Source organism: Arvicanthis niloticus, chromosome 4 (genome assembly GCF_011762505.2).
Source record: "Arvicanthis niloticus isolate mArvNil1 chromosome 4, mArvNil1.pat.X, whole genome shotgun sequence".
In the NCBI taxonomy this organism is placed as follows: Eukaryota; Metazoa; Chordata; class Mammalia; order Rodentia; family Muridae; genus Arvicanthis; species Arvicanthis niloticus.
Window position 1 is genome coordinate 51,172,377 of NC_047661.1, and position 22,188 is coordinate 51,194,564.

The 22,188-nt window shown below is 40.0% G+C and overlaps 1 protein-coding gene across 1 annotated transcript; it reads left to right on the plus strand.

Annotated features, from left to right (window-relative positions):
* The first annotated feature begins 7,749 nt into the window (after positions 1 to 7,749).
* Positions 7,750 to 18,070, plus strand: Otol1 (otolin 1). Its single transcript, XM_034499394.2, has 4 exons — positions 7,750 to 8,137; positions 13,229 to 13,318; positions 15,956 to 16,027; positions 16,625 to 18,070. The coding sequence occupies exons 1-4, from the start codon at positions 7,750 to 7,752 to the stop codon at positions 17,521 to 17,523; spliced, it is 1,449 nt and encodes a 482-aa protein (XP_034355285.1). The 3' UTR covers positions 17,524 to 18,070.
* The last annotated feature ends 4,118 nt before the right edge of the window (positions 18,071 to 22,188 follow it).

The window sequence follows — 22,188 nt, forward strand, 5'->3', positions numbered from 1 at the left end:
GGCTGCTCTTTTCAATTTCTGGGATTTATGAAACATTAGGCAGAGGTCCATATTAGAGAAGAAACTTTATTTTCATTTACCTATCGTAGCGCTATGACATTTATTATAATTTAGGCCTACTAGGGTAGCTTATAAGATGTGAAATCTAAGTGCTGTGGATAATCTCCTTCCAAGTGTTTTAATTGACATTCTGCTATAATGAACCCCACAGACCATTACCTGGCTAATTGCTTGAGTTACAGTGCTTATACAATGCCATCCTTTGTCCTTGGTCTTTGGGGGTATTAAATAGCACAGCTGTCCTGAAGAGGAAGAGATGCTGTTTTTCATTTGATGCATTAGCCTCTTGGTAGCTTTTCAGGGACAGGCTCCCTTCTGTTCTCCTCTGGGCTGATACCAGATCTGATACTTATCAGGTATCTGCTAGTCTGGAATAGTCAACTCCTTCAGGAGAGCCCTTGACCTCTAAAGGACTTCTCAAGCTAGTGCCACAAGCAGAGGTTTCTATGAGTTGATTCTGAGGTCCTGGAACAAGCCCTGGGTGAAGTGACAAAATGGGAGTATTGAGAGTATTTAATTCCCCAGCACCAAGTGAGATTAGCCAGGATTTACTGGGGAAAGTACCTTAGTTCCTTAGAGTTAGAAAAGGCACAGAGCTAGCCCATCTAGTTCCAACTTTTTGTCTTTAGTAAGTCACTCAGACTTGGAGGGTGGGAATGAACGCCAGGTTCATGAGTCATGTCGTGACCCAGGCTCGGGGCTCCAAGAATCAATACTCATTCTGAGAACTTATAGTCTCCAGTCATGGAGTAGAACAAAGAGGCAAGCGTGAGGAAGAGTGTGCCAGGATAGTGCAGGGCATTGCTGTGTGGGTCGTTGGAGATTTCAATCTACACAATGACACAGGCCAGGGAAATAAACAGCTTTATGGGTAGCAGTGCCTATTAGAGTTTCCGAAAGAGTGTTTTGAGGCCCAGAGCCAGGAAGCTCTACTCTGATGCTTCCAAACCTAGACAAACTTCTCAACATCTTAGTCACGGGTTTTTACATGCTTCCTCCCACCTTAGCAAGTGGCCCTGAAGTGTCTACCAGGTTCCAATGGGTAAGGAAGAACCTAATGGAGTTTGGGATACAGAGTATATGTGTTTTTACATGTTCTGCATACTCATATACTCCCAGTAATAAACTTCTGACTAGCCCAGTGTTTATATTTCTGAGAACTAGACTTGTTTTGAATCACTCTGGACTAAAATAAACAAAAGTATGTGCTTATCTCTCTCTCCTCTCTCTGTGTCTTCTCTCTCCCTCCCTCCACCTCTGGTAAATGGAAGTATGGTAACTGGAATATTGAAGAACAAAGCATTTATTGCATGGCATCTCTTTAGCCATGCAATAAATTACACACATCACATTTGAGTTATTTACTCATGGGTTTGTGGCAGGTGGTGTATAGAAGAAATCAACCCAGGTCTTCTCACACTCAGAAGCTAGGCTAGTGAGCTGCTAGTGGTCAGAAGACAAACCTAGTACATGTCCCAGCATCATCTTCCTCTCCAAAGACAAAGCTAACAAAAAAATGTATACCCATTTTTAAATTTCTGCATCCTCAAGCATTGACAACTGGCGAACCTTTCCCATAGCTTCCCCAGTGAGGCGCGCTGCACAACAGGCATTTGTTGGGTCTCCAGAAAGGAAATCATCTGCTCAGATGTGGCCAGACTCACTTTAATGAGCACTCGAATATTTCTGATCAAAGACACAGAAATGAACGTGTCAGCTTCACAGATGAAAAAAATGAAACCGACTTCATGCCGAAAGTTCCTCACATGGAGTGCTGTCTTACATTACTATGGATTTTCTTTTGGTGTATCAAACTCAATACAAATATATTATGGATGATAAATTTAGGGGTGCTGTAATGACTTTGACAGATTCCTAACAGATACTTGGATTAGCTGATAGACAAACAAAGGAACACAGCAGCTGGTGTGTTCCAGTTCTGTCACTTTGTCGTTTTTTGAAATCACTGAGCTTTGTGTTTTAGAGCAGCCTTAAGTCTACAGAAGACTCAGGAGGAACAAAGAGTCCCCATGTATCTTCCACCCTCATCCTTAGCTTTTACAACCGGAGAATTATCTACCAGGGAATTTTACTTCTGTCTCATTATCTAGCTGTACAATCCACAAGTTCATACTGTCCCTTCCCCATCTTTTTTCTGCTTGAACTAATGGAAAAATAAAACAGCTACAGCAGACATAGCCAGGATCACTGGGAGTAAAAACTCATGAAATCAAGTAGTAATAATTTTGTTCTTTCCTTTGAAAAGTTTTTCTTTTGAAAAGTTTGTATTTTTCAGTTTTGGAGATCTGGAGTCAGGGCTTATTTTTTTTTCTGCCTAAATTTATTCTACATTTTTATCTCTGTACTGTCCATAGAGGTGACTTCATTTCTCCCTCAATCAGCCACCTTGAGGTCTTACCCTAGCCCGGCAGCTCTTTCTTTACACAGTCCTACTTTGTGTGTCTTGACTGCCATGTGTAATGTTCTGGTCCAGAGCTTCTACATTGATTCAAAGCAGGGTAGGAAGAGAAGAGGAGGACCTGAGAAAGCAGCGTGCATAGAGAGAAGTAGTACCCACATCTGCACCTGAACTCTGTGACATCATATTCTGAACCAAAGCCAATCTCTTCCCATCTTACAGAAAAATGCTGAGAAGATGTTTCCGTATTACTGCATACTTATGAGGCACAAAAAAAACAAAAAAACAAAAAAACAAAACAAAAAAAAACAACCATTTAACTTGGTGGAGTGTAATGCTACATTCAGTGTGCTTAATAAATTTATAATGGATTCACGTATTTAGACACTGGAAGAAACAGGCTCCCACTGGACAGTAGAAATGATAACGCTTCTGCTGTCTCTGTCAACAACGCAAAGGGATGTGCAGAGCCTGTCAGAGACCATTGTGATCACTCTGGAATTGCCCTTTAAAAAGTAGAACAGGAAACAAAAATCTGTGCTGACACAGTCTCCCTTTTGATATACCATGCGTTTGAGAATGAACCCGAGATCTGAGGTCTAAAAGCCCCCTGTACTAAAAGAATTGAGGCAAGAGGAAACAGCGTATCAGACGCTGTCTCCTATATTTCCCAAGACCTGAGAGCACAGTGCTAGGTACCCAAGAAGCAAAGAGGACTGTGTGATGACCATAGCTCTTAGGAGGCAGGAGATGAAGGTGGCAGGGCCCGGAGGGATACCTCATTTGATAAGAGTGCTCACTGCTCTTCCAGAGGACCCGGGCTCAGTTCCTAGCTCTTGTGAGCATGTGGGTGGCTCACATCTGCAGGCTGCAGCTCTTGGGAATCTGCTGCCCTCTTCTGGCCTGTGTGGCATATGTTCTTGTGGGGCCTTCTCCCTTGGGGTCCATATGCCTGAAATGAATGTGAGGTTAATGATTTAATGATTCTTGTGGTGGCTGCTCACATCACTGTTGGTTAATTATTTGAATGAGGAAATCACAGAAGCCTGCTAGCATCCTACCTACTACAATAATCTCTGGTTCATTCTGTGCTTTAAACTGAAACTCAACCACACTACCTAAACCTCAACTTTCATTTTCAAAAGAAAAAAAAAATGGCCATTCTCCTCAGGAAATTCATCACACACAGACTTGTTAAAATGGGAGTTTTCCTGACATCCTCAGTTACTCAAGATGATAATAAGTAAAATCACAGTTCTTGGAATTCTCCTGGAGTGAAAATATAAAGTTAAACTTCATGAAGTCTCAGCTGTACTTCTTCAGATGGGGAATAAAGTGATGGCATGTTTTGAGAGTGAGTTGATCTTTTAATCTATACTGTCATGTCAACAGTTGTTCTAAGCCACCATTCCCTCTTGCCTGGCTGAGCACAATAGCCTTCACATTTTTGCCTTGCCTCCCCTGGGTCTATGCTTGCCAAGCTTTTCCAGGTTAAAGCTATGTGTCATACCAAGTTTCTCCTGACTTTGAGTTTAGTGACTGCTTGTGGAATGATTGTCAAGTCCTATGGTAGTCACCAATGTGATGTGACCCATACGGGCAGAGTGTGCTGGACTCAGTTTCTTCTTTTGGGAAGACAATCTGGATCAGCATGTTTGAAAAGTTCCAGGCTCCTTTCTCTGCTCTTCCTGATGCTGGTCTATCAATGACCTTCCTCAGGCCTTTCCTATAAGCTAAGGTGCTACTTCTTCAGGCAGGCTGTTCTTGTCACTTCTTGCCAAGTGCATCTACATAGCATCCATTACAGTCTGAAATGCTCACCATCTGATATGTTACACCTACTCTAATAGCGTCTCTACAAGGCTTTGTCCTGTGACTCCTGTGCATGATATGGTACCTGGAAGATGAGAGTTTTCATGATTATGTGGACTGAATAAAAGAAGGAAAGAATAAAGGAGGAGAGGAGAGTGGAGGGGACAGGGAGGAAGGGAGGGAGGGAGGGAGGGAGGGAAGGAAGGAGGGAGGGAGGAGGAAGGAAGAGGAATAGAGAGAAAACCATGAAAATAAAGGTGCTAAGATACTGGCCTAAATGAAACATTGTGAGAAAGTAAAATTCAAATAGAAAAGTAATGTCATAGACATAAAAGTTCATCCCTTTCCTTCTCCCCCTTTCCTTCTTTTCTTTCTTTTCTTTTTGAAACAGAGTCTTGCTATGTAGCCCAGGTTAGCCTCAGACTCACAATCTTCCTGTCTCAGCTTCCCCAGTGCTATGAGACTGTGGTATTTCTCTATTTGAGAAACGTTCACAGGGTTTTTAAAAGATGTTTTAAATAAATGGTGGTTGAACAAAGAGTGCAATTGTACAAATACTGAAAGTTTAGTTATATTTAGTTATAGTCAGTAATACCTTGTGTTAAGCTGGGTGTGGTGGTTTATACCTTTAATCCCAGCACTGAGGAGGCAGAGGCAGGTGGATCCCTTTGAGTTTGAGGCTAGCCTATCTACAAATCATGTTCCAAGGCAGCCAGAGCTGTTACACAAAGAAACTATGTCTTAAAAGAAGAAAAATCTTGTTAAGTACAGATGCCTCTTAAACTTTTTCCACTTTTGACCTCTTGTTGCCTGAGAAATCCTTACGTATGCTTAACATATGGGAATATACAACAGGTATCCAAATCAAACATCCATTGGTAATAAATCATAACAAAATTTCTTTTAAAATAATTATTTGTTTTGTACATATTTTTAAACATTTATAATAAACAAAACCATGAGCATGCTGATGAGCAGGGTGCATTTATTTTACACAAACATCGAGAGCTAAAACCTGGCTGAATGTTTGCTATTGTTGCACGTAGAGACTTTGAATATTTTTCAGACTTGAGCAACTTGCCAATACTATAATTGTCAGTGCGAAGAATGCTGCTTTATTTTAATACAAGCTACAAAATGGAAGAAGTATGTTTAGGGCCAGCACAGAAACTGATGGAGATTGTCCTACCACCAAGCTAAATTTTATTGATTTTTTTTTAAATGAAACTCAAGACATCAACTTAAATGACATTTTTTAAAAAACCAAGCATTCTAACAGAATCTAATCCAATGACACACTAATTCAATGATTAACATGACAGTAGGAAACAATTGTCTTTGTTTCCCATAATTAAGCAATTATGTTTCTGTAAGTACAAGTGTACACAGAATAAACAATGCAATTCGTAACACACAGTCATCTGGAACCAGAATGGACCTGTTTCAGGCAGTTTCAATGGGCATTGTGTGGCATGACGGCATAGGCAGTGCTAGGTTTACATATAGTGTGGTAGAGCCAAGCTTTAGTGAAGTCGTGTGGCTTAACACGGATGAGAAGGGCCAGAGCCGCTTCAGATTCACTAGGCGTTTGATTTTGAATCAATTTTTGGTTCTTGTGTGTTTAAAAATCCATTACGTTACCAAACTTTTAATGATGTTCATCACCTGTGGCTTCACACTGGGTCCACCGAGCCACAGTTTAAGATGCTGGGGATGGGGGGATGGGTGTAACTGACTGATGTATACTAGCCATATGTGTATGTATGTCCATCTTGTGGGTGTGAGGTGTGCTTCGGGGCGTGGTGTATGCATTTGTAATGACGGTTGCTCATCATGAACTAACTGCCTTTCCTTTACTTCTGTTGTCCTTCATCTCTTCTTACTAAACATAGCTCCCTGAGGACAGGACCATGACTTAAGACATCTTGTGCCATTAAAAATAATTTCTTGGTCCCTATGACATCACCAATGTCAACCAGTAGTTGCTGAGTCAATGAACACAGTAGCAAAGACAGCTAGAAGGAAAATTAGTGGTTTTGGAAAATTATACAGTTTTGAAAAACAAAGCATTCCATCCTTATCTCTTCTCCTGTATGTTGATTTATGTCTGTCTCTTCCATAGCTCTACTTCATTGAGCTAACCTTGGAATTATTTACTTCATTGAGCTAACCTCAGAATTATTTACTTCATTGAGCTAACCTCAGAATTATTTACTTCACTGAGCTAACCTTGGATCTATTGTTCTTTAATCCCGTCCTTATAGATTCCACATGATTTGTGGAAACGTGTTTAGGGTTTTAAATTAAACAGAATTGTATTTGAGTCCTAAATCCAAAATTTACTGGGTTTATGGCTTTGGACAAGGAATGTAACTTCTTTGTGCCTGTTTCCACATTTGTGATGGTGAGCAATTGTGTATCACCTGCCTGGTATAGATAGTATGAGAACTTGTTGGATTGATAGTGTGGAGCTTTGTGAAGGGGCCCTACACATAGTAGGCTCTTTTTTCACCCTCTTTGTTTCAATCTTCTCACTATTTGTCTCTATTGTTTTGTTTCTTCCCCTGCTTCTATCAGACAACACATGTGTGTTTCCCAGTCTATCCCAGTCGGGTGATGGAGAATGGAAGAGTGGGCTATCGCAATTTCACTTATCTGGGAACATTATATCATGTTTCTTTGGACATTGGTTAAAAGAAATCCTTAATAAGAATAACTATACTTGCCTAATTAAAATAACCCAAAGATACACGTGAGTTTTCAAAAACTCCCCAAATTATACAACAAAGAGGCATAGAGTTAAGGGGCATGTAAAAAATCCTAGTGCATAGTGTATATTCAAAGTTATGATTTTTTTATTGTCTCTCTCCCCATTTATTATGATATATTCCAAGAGAGTGCTCTTGCAACTGGGCCATTATCCCTAGTAGATTTAAAGACTATTTTACCAGTATTTTTTTTTCTAAAATAATTGAGTTTGCTGGAATAAACTATTCAGCTCAATATTTTTCATCTCCCTCTAATGCAAACGTATTTGATTCCTATAAATCTGAGTGAGGTCAGTGAGGAAATCACACATATTTGTTTTCCACAGGGTATATGAGCTATTAAGGCATGCTGCATTTATTATAGATCATGTTTGCTCTTTGGCAAGATAATTTGAATGATTGAGAACAGCGTTTGAGAACATGTAACACCGTGAAACAACCAGAAGGGAGAATTGAAAGCAAAGTACTCCTTATAATAAATGCTTTAAATAAAATGCCCAGTGGTAACTCACACATACACTTACATATAAAATAGGCCAGCAATATACAGTTTGAAATTACACATGCTGATTATTCTCATGCCTCAGAAATGTGTTTATTCTTCCCATACAAGGATAGATGGTATTACTTAGTGCCTTTATTTGAATATGTATAATGTGTATTTTTTAATGTTTCCTTTTAGCCTCAAATATGTGGATATTTTCTTCGCTTTGTGCTGTTTTAATTATTTTGGCTATGGGTGATGTGGACACAGAAGCAAAGACTACACCATACACAAAATTTACGAAGAAATCTGAAGGAAAAGAGATGCTGAAGGGCTTAAAGCCATCCAGTGGCTTCTCTCTGGATGAAGAAGAAACCCTACATACAGAAATGGCCGCCATGGCAGAGCCCACAACTGGCGCACCCGCCTCGGCAATGGCAGACCCCACCACTGACCCCTCTACCTCGGCCACAACCCGTCTCTTTCCCTTTGAGAGCTTCTCTCTGGACACAGCTGATTTCGTTTTGAATTGCTGCCATTGTTGTCCATTTATCACTGGGCAGAAAGGAGAACCTGGAATGACTGGAAAACAAGGTACTTGAAAATGCCCACCGCACTGCCAGCAAACAGCAGTGACAGGCCAGGTGTAAGAATGTGACACATGCAAATTGAAGCGCAGTCATTGATATATACTTAAGATAAAAATGCAGTTCACTAACCACAGCCACATTTCTTTTTTTAAAAAAAGATTTATTTTTACTGTGTGAGTATGGGTGGGTATCTTGCCTACAGGCATGTCTGTGGGTCAGGTGTCTGGTGCCCTTAGAAGTCAGAAGGAATCGGAGTTATGGATGATTGTGAGCAACCTTGTGGGTGTTGGGTTTTGAATCCAGGAGCTCTGGAAGAGCAACCTGTACTCTAAACCACTGAGCAACTCCTTCAGCCCCAGTTACAGCCATATTTCAAGAGTTCTTTTTTTTGTTTTTTAAATTGGCATTTTATTTATTTACATTTCAAATGTTATCCCACTTCCCGGTTTCCCCTCTGAAAACCTCGTATCCCATCCCCCCTCTCCCCTGCTATGAAGGTGTTCCCCCACTCACCCACGCACTCCCACCTCACTGCTCTAACATTCCTCTACGCTGAGGCATCAAGCCTTCCCAGGACCAATGGCCTCTCCTCCCATTGATGCCAGATAAGGCCATCCTCTGCTACATATGCAGCTGGAGCCATGGGTCCCTCCATGTGTACTCTTTGGTTGGCTGTTTAGTCCCTGGGAGCTCTAGTGGGGGGAGGATGTGGTTTGGTTGATATTGTTGTTCTTCCTATGGGGTTGCAAACCACTTCAGCTCCTTCAGTCCTTTCTTTAACTCCTCCATTGGGGTCTCCGTGCTCAATCCGGTGGTTGGGTGCAATCATCCACATCTGTTTGGTCAGAGGCAGAGCCTCTTCTCATTAACCACACATGGCCAGTGCCTATTGTATTGGGTAAGACCTACTACTGTCTTAACAGTGCTGGTTAGAACTGAGTCAGAGAATCCCAACTCCAGCCCTGGGGCTGAGGTTTTCTAGGCAGCTCAGGCTATGTCCAGTGGAGTTTATAATGGTTGATTTTTTAAAATGGTAGACGGTAAAATGGTAATTTTTAAAAATGGTATTGCAAAGTCAGGAAAGTGAGGTGACTGAAGAACTTTTGGGGTGCTGTTTGTAGTCAGGATTAGAAGTGGAAGAGCTGTGAGTGGAGAACGAAGTACAGAATTCACTTTGGTCCTCACTGAAATGTGGAGGCCACACTGGCACTGCCCAGCAGTTTTCTCTGTTGAACACTGTGGTTACTATTTCCAAATCTCAGATGTCTTCAATATACACATCATGAATATGCTCTCAGTCTTACTGTAATGCATTCTGCCTTTTATGTGCTCTGCGGTATAGACACCTTAAGATAAAATCAAGATCAAAGTGTCAAATTTAAATTCACTGTTCCTTGAAAAAAAAAATTCATGTAGTGTTTGCTGCGTCTAGCCTGAAGAATAGAAAGCTGTAAAATCAGTAATTATGCATCCCCACGGAGCTCTTGATTGATTTCCTTTTGTGGTAAGGGGTTTTAGAGAGATGGGGTGTTTATGCTGACTTGGATTAAGGGGTAAAGAGGGTGAAACTAGGTCCCAAGGTTTCCTGTTTGATGACTCACTATCGGAAATGTAATGAGGCCAAGGAGTCATAGTTATGAGAATACTTACTTCATGACTTACTTGTCTGGTAAGCTGCTTAAGGATGGAAGGCCCAAAGTCAGGGCTAGTGAGACACAGCAGGTCATGACACTGTCTTCTTAGAAAACTGTGACATCCACAGCACGAGGACTTTATTTCACCTGGTGGTGGATTGGACTGGGCTATGCTTAGACTTCAGACTTTCTTCTCATCTTTGTGACATACATTTTGGAGATGTGCCAAGGTTTTATGCTGTCCGGGTAGCTCATATTTCATTATTTTATAACTGGTTATGTCATCTGGATCAGAACGCTATGTTTATTTTTGCTGATTGAACAGGGGGCTTTGTGCATGATAGACTATTGCTCTACCACGTTTAATTTTTAGCTGTCCCACAAAATTGCCCATGTTAGCCTGCTGATCACTCTGAAGCCCAGACAGATATGATCTTGACCAGCTCCTACCTCAGCCTTCCAGGTAGTTGCAATTACAGACCCAAGTTAACAGACTGGCCTCAAGCTTGGGAGATTGACTCCATCACAGTCCTTTTCCTGAGAAGGTTTTGTTACACCCTTAAGCCTCAGGTTCAGCCATGAAAAACAGGGTTAAGTGATACCGTAATCAATATGAATAATGTGAAGCCTGACGTGGAATAAAGGCTCAATAGACTATTTTTATGATTCAGTTAATGTGGAGGGAGTATGGCTCTATCATGTGACTTCTCTGGCTCTGATATGACCCTGATTTTTTTTTTTTTTTAGATTCAGACAATTTGTCTTAGCTTTATTAGTTTCTTAAAATTGGTTTTTATTTTTCTGAGATTGATATAAGTCCATCACTTCCCCCCACCCTTTCTCCCTCCTAACCTTCCCATGTTCCCATGCTGTCTTTCCCATGCTTTTTGCTCTTTCAAATTCATGGCTTCTTTTATCTTTAATTGTCATGTGTGTGTATGTGTGTGTGTATGTGTGTGTGTGTATGTATGCATATGTGTTTATATATACATACATGTTCCCAAATGCATAAATAGACCTGCTCTGTGATTCTTCCTGCCTTTTTTGTGTTTCTTTCATTAGAAATCTAATCTAAGAGCAGCGCTGAACAAACATGAAGGAAAAGAATAAACCCACTCAAATCAGAGCATTTCAACTTTTCTTCCTTAATTCTCAGTCTTTGGTCACGGGAACACACACATTGTGGGCATCACATGGTGAATTATCTACCTTTAAAAGTCTAGTTTGATTCAATTTATGGATGAAAGAAATCATGAAAGTATTCAGATGTATTTAGTGGCCAGAAGGCAGCACTTCATCTCTTCTGTTTTTAGTTCAGTTACCATGGGTACTCCATGTTAAGAAGAATGAGGGATTTTATATCATTTCTCAATCTTTACAAAAAAAAATACTGAAGATATTTTTATATTTCACCTGACTATATGTTCTGGTTCCATGACCATTTTGTCAACTTAGAAGGTGCAGCCCTATCAGTGCAGAAAGTGGAGGCAAACCTCAACTCGTTCTCGGGAAATCCCAGCCTCCCTTGTATGCTCAATTTTAAGGTGTTACATCCTGTGGAGAGGAGAGAGCAGTCACTCTCCCTCTGGGCCCCATGTGCAGTTGCAGGGTGCTCCTGTGACAGTCACTCTCCTGGCCCTGTGTTGCCAGGAGGGGTGTGACAGTCACCCTGGCAGTTGCAGGGTGCTTCTGGGCTAGCTCAGGGGCATGTGCTTTGTTGTTTCTCTCAACACAACCACACCTTTGGAGGAGACACTGCATGGCTAACAGCAAACTGAGGTTGGATTTCTTGTGTACTCCCACTTTCTCTGCTCAATCTGTCCCTACTCCTCATCCCCGTGCAATTCTTCTTCAAAGGGAGGAACCTACCTTCAGCTCTCACCTCTAATGCAAGTGGTTCATTAAAGGTTTTCTTTTAAACATTTATAGTTTTCTTTCAAAGAGGAATTGTACTGAACACGACTTTTCATTCCATCGATTGTTTTTTGGTGTTTTTTCATTTCTATTTCATTCTCTCCCATTAGATTTAATTATAATTAAAATGTAATTTTGTAATTTCATTGAGTGTGATTATCTATATGGCAAACTTTTGAAGAAATTAGCCTTGAATTTTTTCAAGTAAAAGGTAATCTTTTTTACTCTGCAAACAGGAATGAACTTTCAAAAGAATAATTAATTTAGATTTAGGTGAGTTCTAGGTAAGTGATCTTCCTGGATGAATAAGTGTATCTGGGTGGTTTGAATGAGAAAGCCCCCCTGCCCCCACCCCCGCCATAGGCTCTTATATTTGCATGCTTAGTTCCTAGTTGGTGAACTATATAGGAAGGATTAAGAAGGGTAGCCATATTGGAGGAGGAGTATCAGGGGCTTTGAGGTTTAAAAAGCCCAGGGCTGTCCCCCTCTCTTTGCCTGCTGCCTCAGGATCAGGATGTAATCTCTCAGATATTGCTTCAGTGCCATCCATGTCCATTTGCTTCTCACTGTGATGCTCTTTACTACCCTCTGGGATCATGAGTTCCAAATAAATGTTTTCTTTATGATCTCCACTCTGCCTGCCTCTCAGTCCACAGGCCCCATCCTTGGTCACTCCCTAGATGTACCATGATGTTTGCTTTTAAAAGTTGTTTAAAGATACTGTTTTTTAAAAAAATATACTTCAGGAAATTTTAATTCCTTTATGGAGTTTTTGATTAATGTTATTTTCTCAGAGAATTCTCTTCTGACCTCATAAGTGTAACTCATTTTATTTTTAACTGTAACTTGCAATGCAGCCTTCCTTTTCTTCCTTTTTTTTTTTTTTTTTTTTTTTTTTTTTTTTTTTTTTGCTTCATATTAACTATAGTGGGGCTATTTCTAGTCTCTTTATGCTTATCTGTTTAATGTTTACCTTGCACAGATTTTCCTCTCTCTCTCTCTCTCTCTCTCTCTCTCTCTCTCTCTCTCTCTCTCTCTCTGTGTGTGTGTGTGTGTGTGTGTGTGTGCTGTGGGTGTGTAAAAAACCTTGGCTCATTGATAGTCACATTTATAGCATCTAGCAAGACACTTTAGTGTACAGAAAACCTATGGTTTCTAATCAATGAATCAGTGGATGAATTGGAATCCCAGAGTGTTTTGTATTGTGATTTTACTTCCAATTTAAAAGTGTGGTCTGTATGAGGTTAAGTGTCAGATAATCATTTTGTTTTTGCCATTTGATGTAGTGCAGCTTCCCTGAATCATTTGGTCACTGCCGTGAATATAGTGACAAGTACGAATGGGCTCAATTTATCTATTCAGGTAGTACAAAATTGCAAATCAGGCAAAAATATTTCCCTTAGAACTCTGAAATGGCTTATTCTCACCAGATTTTATCATTAGGACATTGACAGTTTTGGGTTTCAAAATAAGTGCCTTTCCCCCTGAACTAATAAATTTAAAAATATAATTTTTCTAATGTGGTAATTCTAAAATGTCATTTCTAGGTCATAAAGGAGAGACTGGTGACATTGGAAGCCCAGGACCCCCAGGAACCAGTGGACCCCAAGGGCCCAAAGGCCAGAAAGGAGAGAAAGGTAGATAACTATTCCATTTCTGATCAAACTCAGGAAGATTCTGCATCATTTTAAAGAAAAGCAGTTTGCTCAAAAAGAAAAAAGCTAGATTATTGAAAGGAGGCTTTTAAAGTGTAAGCACTTGATAAATAATCTCATGTATTAATCTGACATAAAATATTAACTTTGTACATGGCTAACTGAAAAACTAAGTTTATGAAAATATCATGCACACACATAGAGTAATATCTATGTAGCACACACACGCACCCAAGCAGGAAACAGGGCAATAGAAGGAGAGACTTTTTTAGTTATTATTTTTTAAAACAATTATTCAGACAGAATGTTTTGATTATGTTTTTCCCCCTCCCACCTCTTCTCAGATCCCACCACCTCCCTACAACCCAACTTCATGTTTTCCCTGCCCCTCAATATGGTTCCCTACACCAAAACAAAGAACAAAAAGCAAAATAAACCAACAACCAACCAACCAACCAACCAGCAAATCATAAAAAAAAAAAAAATGCCAAGAGAGACTCTGAAACAACCTTTCCATAGCTTATTGGCCACCAGTGTGACCCAGAGACTAGAAGTCACACAGTATAGTCTGTGGCGGAAGGGTTCTGTCTTTGTATGTGAGATCTTTCATTTTTTCTTTTTCCCCATCTAGTACTGAGTAGTGAGACTGTACATGCAGTAAGGGCTCTTTCATTCAGCTATACACACACAGTTCATTGTGGATATATATATATATATTCAAATGATATAACTAATTTAACACTAAATAGCACTTGGCTAAGTAATCCTGTAAAATATTCAGCTCAGGTAGAAAGCTGGCTGTTAAGGAGAATTTGAAACTGTTTTTGGCTTACTCTGAAATCAGAGGCAGTATCGACAACAGAAAGCTGCATAAATGAAATATTATAATCTCAAAAACAGAAGAAATAATTAAAAGGTAGTAATGGTTTTACATTGCCTGGAACCTGAGAGAAATGGGCTGGCTTCTGTTGACTTACAACCTGTCCATCAAAGAAGATTTGTCGTTATAAGCACTTCCATTGCCATCTTCCTGCCCAACAGGTCTGTAATTCTATGAGTGCACCAGCCTGGAAGGCTTTCTGTCCCAGCAATGCCTGGCTCTTTGGGTACTTTGAAATACAATAAAGTTACAGATTCACAAGAATATTTAGAAATTCTTCAGTGAATGCTAGAACCCTGTAGAAATACCACCTATGGGTTAAGTTCAGTGGTTCAACTTCAGTGTCACATGTCAGAAGGCCTAATATATATACATCACTTTCTACATGGCTTGGGAACTGCCTAACTCATTCCTGCTAGAACAGTCAGTGAAGTAATTACTCAAAAAAATATGCTAAGGTAGGAGAGAGCTCCTTCACATTTGTCAGTTATGTGATTTTCATTCTTGGAAACATTTAATCCTTTTGTGGCTGAATTATATTATCAGGGCACCTGTGAATGAGTGAGGAACCTCCGTGACACTTCATACATTTTGGAAGCTAGACTTTTGGAAGTGGAAGAATGTCTAGGGAGGTACTGTAAGATATGGTTCTTAAGAAGACGCTTTGATGAGTGATCAAAGCCGAAACTTATTCAGCCAGTCTCTGGAAAGTGGCAACTCCACTTTTCTTTTACTTCCAGACTGAGTATGGACTCCTGGTTAAGTCTGAAAGTTTAAAAAAAAAAAAAAATCCAAAACTTTGCTTGAAAGACTGCGTACCGATCAGTCACCATCTAACTAAGTAGTTTCAACGTAGGCAATGAATCAGTCTCCTCAAATAATCTTAATACTGCCAGTAATGCTGGGCATGGGGACAAACATCTTTAATCTCAGTACTTGGGAAGCAGTAGCTAGCTCTCTGATTTCAAGGCTAGCTTGGTCTACATAGTGAATTACAGGCCAGCCAGGACTATATAGTGAAACAGGGTTAAAACCACCACCACCACCACCACCACCACCACCACCACCACCACCACCACCAGCAGCAGCAGCAGCAGCAGCAGCAGCAGCAGCAGCAGCAGCAGCAGCAGCAGCAGCAGCAGCAGCAGCAACAACAACAAAAAAAAACCAACAACAACATCGTTGCCAGTAACGATGGGTGAACTCAGCTTGTGTCCATTCCTGAGGAGGAGGAGGGGAATAGGCTCAGGTCCATCACTTCCATTCAATATCAGAACCTGTCAGAATCTATTCAGATATTTTCCTTTTATTCTATGGTTTAAATTCCTTTATTTTGTTTTATTGTGCTCTCTCTCTGTTTAAACTTATGGTGGGTGGCAAACCAAGAAGACATTTTGACTGTTAATTCAAAATTTGCAGTAGGGATAAAGGCAGCACATGCATCCACAGTATTTGGAGGGTATTAGGAATTTCATGAGGAGTTTGAAGAGTCCTGTGAATACCATGAGTAAGAAAAGTTCTGCTTGAAGGGATAAGCTCTTAATCCCCTTTAAGTGGCTTACCATTAACCAGAACTCAACACTCCTAAAGTCCTTCAACACACTGCTTTCCCATACTGTTTTACCTTTAAGCAATTTATTTTGCTAAGAAACATTAGAATGTGGGGCAGCTCTGAACCACATGTTAGCTTTACCCAAAAGGACATAGTTGTGTCAATATTAATCCTTGTTTTATTTCAGGACTAAAGGGAGACCGTGGGGACCAAGGGGCAGGTGGTGTTCCAGGATACCCAGGAAAGCCAGGAGAACAAGGTAAAGTCCAGTTAGCTGAGAGAGGACCTGACTCCTGGAAAGCCCCGTCTCTTTGTTTGTAAAAGCAGGAGTTTGCAAGGCTCATACTCAGATTATCAATATTTTAATAACGTAGTGTGGTCATTGGATGAGGTGAGTCTAGGAACTGAGACATTAGGTAAATATGTCCATGTTCTGCTCCTTTTCTTGAGCTGTCATCACAAGAAGGAATTTCTGCATTTCTATTTCTGTGCCTGTGAGACTTTGAGCATGATGGTAAGACAGAGATTGAGGTGGTTACTTGGGTTGTGCCACATGCAAAAGCTGGTGAAATAAAATAATTCCGTGTTATCTTAAAAGTAAAAAAAAATGAAACATTATTGATTTTTGGAAGCCTTGGTTATTTCACTTCTGAAAACACACATGATAATATTGCTCATTACATTTAACCACTACTAAAAACAGACTTTGCCAAAGCAAGCACCAGGTTCACAAAGTCCCATTAATTGGTATTATTTTAATATTTTAGGTCTGTGGTAATAGCATATGCCATAGCTTGTATGATCTTAAGCATTGTTTTACTTTTTTTTTTTTTTTTTTTTTTTTTTTTTTTTTTAGGTGCACTTGGTCCTAAGGGAGATAAAGGAAACATCGGCCCGGCAGGAACAAAAGGACAAAAAGGCTCCAAGGGGGACCTGTGTGGGAATGGCACCAAAGGAGAGAAGGGGGACCCTGGGGCCTCTGGGGCCAATGGCTTCATTGGAGAGCCTGGGGCCAAGGGCGAGAAGGGTGGTGTTGGGGAGAAAGGCTACCGTGGAGATTTGGGAGAGAGGGGGGAAAAGGGGCAGAAAGGTGACAAAGGGATGGAGGGAGAGAAAGGCAGCAGAGGTGATGTTGGGGCAGAGGGAAAAAGGGGTTCAGATGGTCTACCAGGGCTCAGAGGCGATCCTGGCCCTAAAGGAGAAAAAGGAGAGATAGGTTCTCCTGGTTTCACCGGACCTGCAGGGCCAAAGGGTGAGCTTGGGAGCAAAGGTGTTCGAGGGCCAACTGGGAAGAAGGGCTCCCGGGGTGTCAAGGGTTCTAAAGGTGAGACCATTCACGTCCCACAGTCGGCTTTCAGTGCCCTTTTATCCAAGCCTTTCCCTCCCCCTAACATCCCCATAAAGTTTGACAAGATTCTCTCCAATGACCAAGGGGATTATAGCCCTGTCACTGGAAAATTTAACTGTAGTGTTCCTGGGACATATATCTTTTCCTATCATGTCACTGTCAGGGGTCGACCTGCTCGAATCAGCCTGGTAGCCCGCAACAGGAAACAGTTCAAGTCCAGAGAGACGCTCTATGGTCAGCAAGTAGATCAGGCCTCCCTCCTCCTCATTCTGAAACTGAGTGCAGGAGATCAAGTGTGGCTGGAAGTGTCAAAGGACTGGAACGGGCTGTACGTTGGCCCTGAGGATGACAGCATCTTTAGTGGGTTCCTTCTGTACCCAGAGGAAACTCTTAGAAAGTCACCATAAATTTGGGTTTTGGACACTGAACTTTTGATTTATTCTATTAGCCTTGAGTAAGGCTCTTAAAAACTTGATTTTTTTCTTTCATGATTATAGATACAGTACTGAAACATTAAAAGAATGTACAACATAGAGTCAACTATTCCTATTTCAAAGCATCTCCATTGAAATATTTATATATTTGAGAATACATATATTAAGTTTATAGCTAACATTTTTCATTTATTATTTAATGGCATTACTGATGCCATTTAAGGAATTAATAATGGTGACATTCAAAGCTATGAATGAGACTTATGATTAGTAAGTAATTATATGGTGGCTTGAATAAGAATGGCTGAAGGGGTTTGCAACCCTATAGGAAGAACAATAATATCAGCCAACCAGACCCCCTAGAGCTCCCAGTAACTAAACCACCAACCAAAGGGTACACATGGAGGGACCCATGGCTCCAGTTGCATATTTAGCAGAGGATGGCCTTATTAGGCATCAATCGGAGGAGAGGCCCTTGGTCTTATGAAGGCTCAATGCTCCAGTGTAGGGGAATTCCAGGGTGAGGAGGCGGAGTGGGTAGGTGGATGAGGAGACACCCTCATAGAACCAGGGGGAGGGGGGTGGGATAGGGAGTTTCTGGGGGGGGGGGAAACTGGGAAAGGGAATAACATTTGAAATGTAAATAAAGAAAATTAAAAAAAAAAGAATGGCACCCATAGGTTCATATATATTTGAATGTTTAGTTACCTGGGGTGGAACTGTTTGAAAGGATTAGGAGGTGTGGCCTTGCTGGAGTAGGAGGAAGTGTACTACTGCTACTGCCACTAGGGGTGGGCTTTAAGATTTCAAAGCTTATATACCAGGTCCTCCCTCTTGATTTGCTTGCTGCTTGTGGATCAGGATATAGAGCTCCCAGCTATTGCTCCAGCATCATGCCTGTCTGCTTTCCACTGTGATGGTTATGTACTCTACTATTCTCTGGAACCATGAGCCCCAAATTAAATACTTGCTAAGACTTATACTGGTCATGGTGTCTCTTCACAGTAACAGAACAGGAACTCAGACAATATCTTTCTAAATACTTTATCTCACGTAATGACATGTCACTCCGTTCTGTGTGACTATGAAGCCAAACAACTGACAGATCATAATGACAGCTCTTCCTCGAAGTCCCTGATTCTCTTGGAAGGGTTGCTTTTCAAGATAACACAGGCATTCTCCTTTCACTTTAATTCAGAAAAATATACAGGCAGTGTGGCAGGGTTGGCAAAATATCTTTAAAATTTAAAATGTGTAAGGATTTTCACATAAACCTATATTATGTAGACTAAGATTAAATGTAAAAAGGAAAGTTTATGAAGATGTCACCCAATTAACAGTTTATCCAGTTACTGTGTATAGAACTGAACGTCCCCAAGAGACTCAAGAGCAAGATTAAATTAGAATTGATCAAAATTTCTGCCCCTTCTTCATGTTAGAACATTTAATTCTGATACATTCTTTGGCATCATTATCATCATCATCTCTATAATATTAATTCCAGTTATTCAGTTAATGTTTTGGGAGCAGGTGGGGTAAAATTCATTTGCACAGTGAATGTTTAATAACTGTGAATATTGGATAGCTCAGCAGTTTCGCTCTTTTAAAAAGTGAAATTTATTGAATCCAAATGGAATTTAGTTTTACAGAGGTATAGTTATACAGATTTGCACATCTTCAAGTGCCAAGTCAGGAAATGGGTGCTGGGGAATTTTCTGGTCATGTTCTGCCAACTTGGGCAGGCATTAGCTTTTGAGAGTCTCATCCATATGCATATTAAGAGAGCATTTCCCAAACAGTTCAGAGGAGTGCCATTTCTAGATGGTATTGCGAATTACTAGAGAAAAGTAGCTTCCATGTTAAACAAATGTTGGAAGTGGCATGATATATCTATATATATAGTAAAGCTTCATCAAGCCCGTTACTGTAGTCTTTGACATTTGTATAGAAAATAAATAGGCTTAATTTCGTTTCACTCAATGATCCTGAGTTTATTGTTGCTTTTGAAGTCATTCCATGAACAATATTCTTTAAGATGTGTACTGGCTGGTTTTGTGTGTCAAGTTGACATGAGCTGAAGTTACCACAGAGAAAGGAGCCTCAGTTGAGGCAATTCCTCTAGGAGATCCAGATGTAAGGCATTTATTTTCTCAATTAGTGATCAAGGGTGGGAGGACCCATTGTGGGTGGTGCCATCCCTGGGCTGCTGGTCCTGTGTTCTATAAGAAGGCGTGCTGAGCAAACCAGAGGAAGCAATCCAGTAAGGCCTCTGCATCAGCTCCTACCGTCAGGATCCTGCCCTTTTTGAGTTCCTGTCTTGACTTCTCTTAGTGATGAACAGTAATATGAAAGTGAAAGCTGAATAAACGTTTCCTCCTGAACTTGCTTCTCAGTCATGATGTTTCATGGCAGCAACAGAAACCCTGACTAAGGATGTTAATTTTGGAAATGTTGTATTAGTTTATATCCAATAATTTTTTTTCTGTGCAGACCAGAATGTGACTTTAGTTATGTCTGTGCCTATAGTTTTTAGATGAAGAATGAGATAGCTGGCAAGTGTTTTAAATAAGCTACACTTATTCGAAATCTTTCTTTCCTAATTCTGCTATTAGATAGTGACACGATTCATGAACTCAGAGTTTTATGTCTTGTATTTTGACTCCCATGTTCTTTTTTTTCTTAAATTTATGTAATTTTATCTTGTGTGTATGAGTGATTTGCCTGTGTTTATGTTTATGCACCAAATATGTGTCTGGTACCTGAGGAAGACAGAAGAATCCATTAGATTCCTTGGAGTTATTAATTGTGGGAATCAAACTTGGGTCTTCTGAAAGAGCACTGAGTACTATTACCCACTGAGCCATCTCTCTAACCCCTTTTCCTTTTCTTTATATCATGTCTAACACTGAGTTTGAGGGAGCTATGAACCAACTAGCACAGGAAGATAGAATAATAGTGACACACAGACAGACAGGCAGACACACACACACACACACACACACACACACACACACAGAGCCAAGATATTAGATATGAAGACAACCAGGCAGAGGGCCAGCAAGGAAGCAATTCACATGTAAGTTTTATGGTACCTGACAGCATCTTACAACTCTTTGTGATGGACATTTTATAGGAAGTCTAAAACACTTGGGGTTACTATATAGGACTGATGGTAACTATGAACATTTTACAAGGTATCCAAACAAAGCAGTTTCTGGCTAATGGAGATTGCTTTGGAAGTAAGTATTTTTGTGATACTTCATACTATGAGGGTAGAAAAATGGTATGGACGTTCCCTTCTTTCAATACATCATGTATGCTATCTTATAAAACAAATTCCAGTATGGATCACCTTCTATCCTAAGGACTTAAGTTCAGCATCTGCTCTACTCCTACCTTAATGACCATCAACAGCCATACCTGAATGTCAATCCTGAACACCAAACTATTTAGATTGTCATGAATGAAACTTACATTAGCACAGCCATGTCAACTTTCTGGGATTCTCATATCCTCCAACTCAAATAACGGCAACTGCTACTGTTTGTCCAGAATAGAAACCTTGTATCACCTGAAGTTTTTATTTCTACTTAAGTACACTTAGTGCTTCAGGGTCTACCTAGCATTGGATGACTTTCTCCCTTCTTCACTGCCACAACTCCCACCAAGTTAGCATAGTTTATAACCTAGTATATAGAAATAGCCTTCTAACTGGATTCCCTAACATCTAAAGAAAATGGGCCCACGAGACTGCACACTATTATTTAAAACATAAATGAAGGTAACAAATGGTTCTTTAAAGTGTGACCTACTTCTCTACTTTAGAGTATGTGCCTTTTTATTGAAAAATCTACCAAAAACGATGGTTTTATTAACATGATTGAAAGTAAACAAGATAGGTAAAATGAGTAAATTAATACTTACATGGGAATGCTAGGATTGGATGAATAATAAGATAAAGATATTAATTCAAGAATTATATATTTCCCCATAGATGTCAGTTTTCAAAGCTTAAATTCTATAGATAATTTTGTCAAGTTAATCAGTTTTCTTGCATCATTGTATTTTCTAGCAATTATATCAACTTGAAAAAATCTTGCTTTAGTTGAATTTGCAATAAAACTTACAAATGAACTGTGAATTTAAGCTGGTAGGAGAGATGTAGGAGTCATGGAGAGCCACACATGTATCGAGAGCAGTCCTGAATAGGTACAAAAAGAGTTTATATCCTTTCCATGTTCCTATTTTTAGGGGAAATGCTTTGAATTTCTCTCTGTTTAAGTTGATGGTGGCTGTACTTATATCTAGGTTAGTTAATTGGTTAACACTTCCAATTGTGTGGGCATCTTGTTTATTGAGCATATCTAATTATATAAAGCCTTTGAATGATTAAAAAAACAAATTAGAGACCAATTTCTCTTGTGAACATAGATGCAAAATTTCTCAACAAAATACTTGCAAACTGAATCCAAGAACACATAAAAAAGATCAACCATACTGATCAAGTAGGCTTCATCCCAGAGATGCAGGGATGGTATAATACATATAATTCAATACGTGTAATAAACCAGATAAACAGACTCAATGACAAAAACCATATGATCACCTCATCAGATGCAGAAAAGAACATTGACAAAA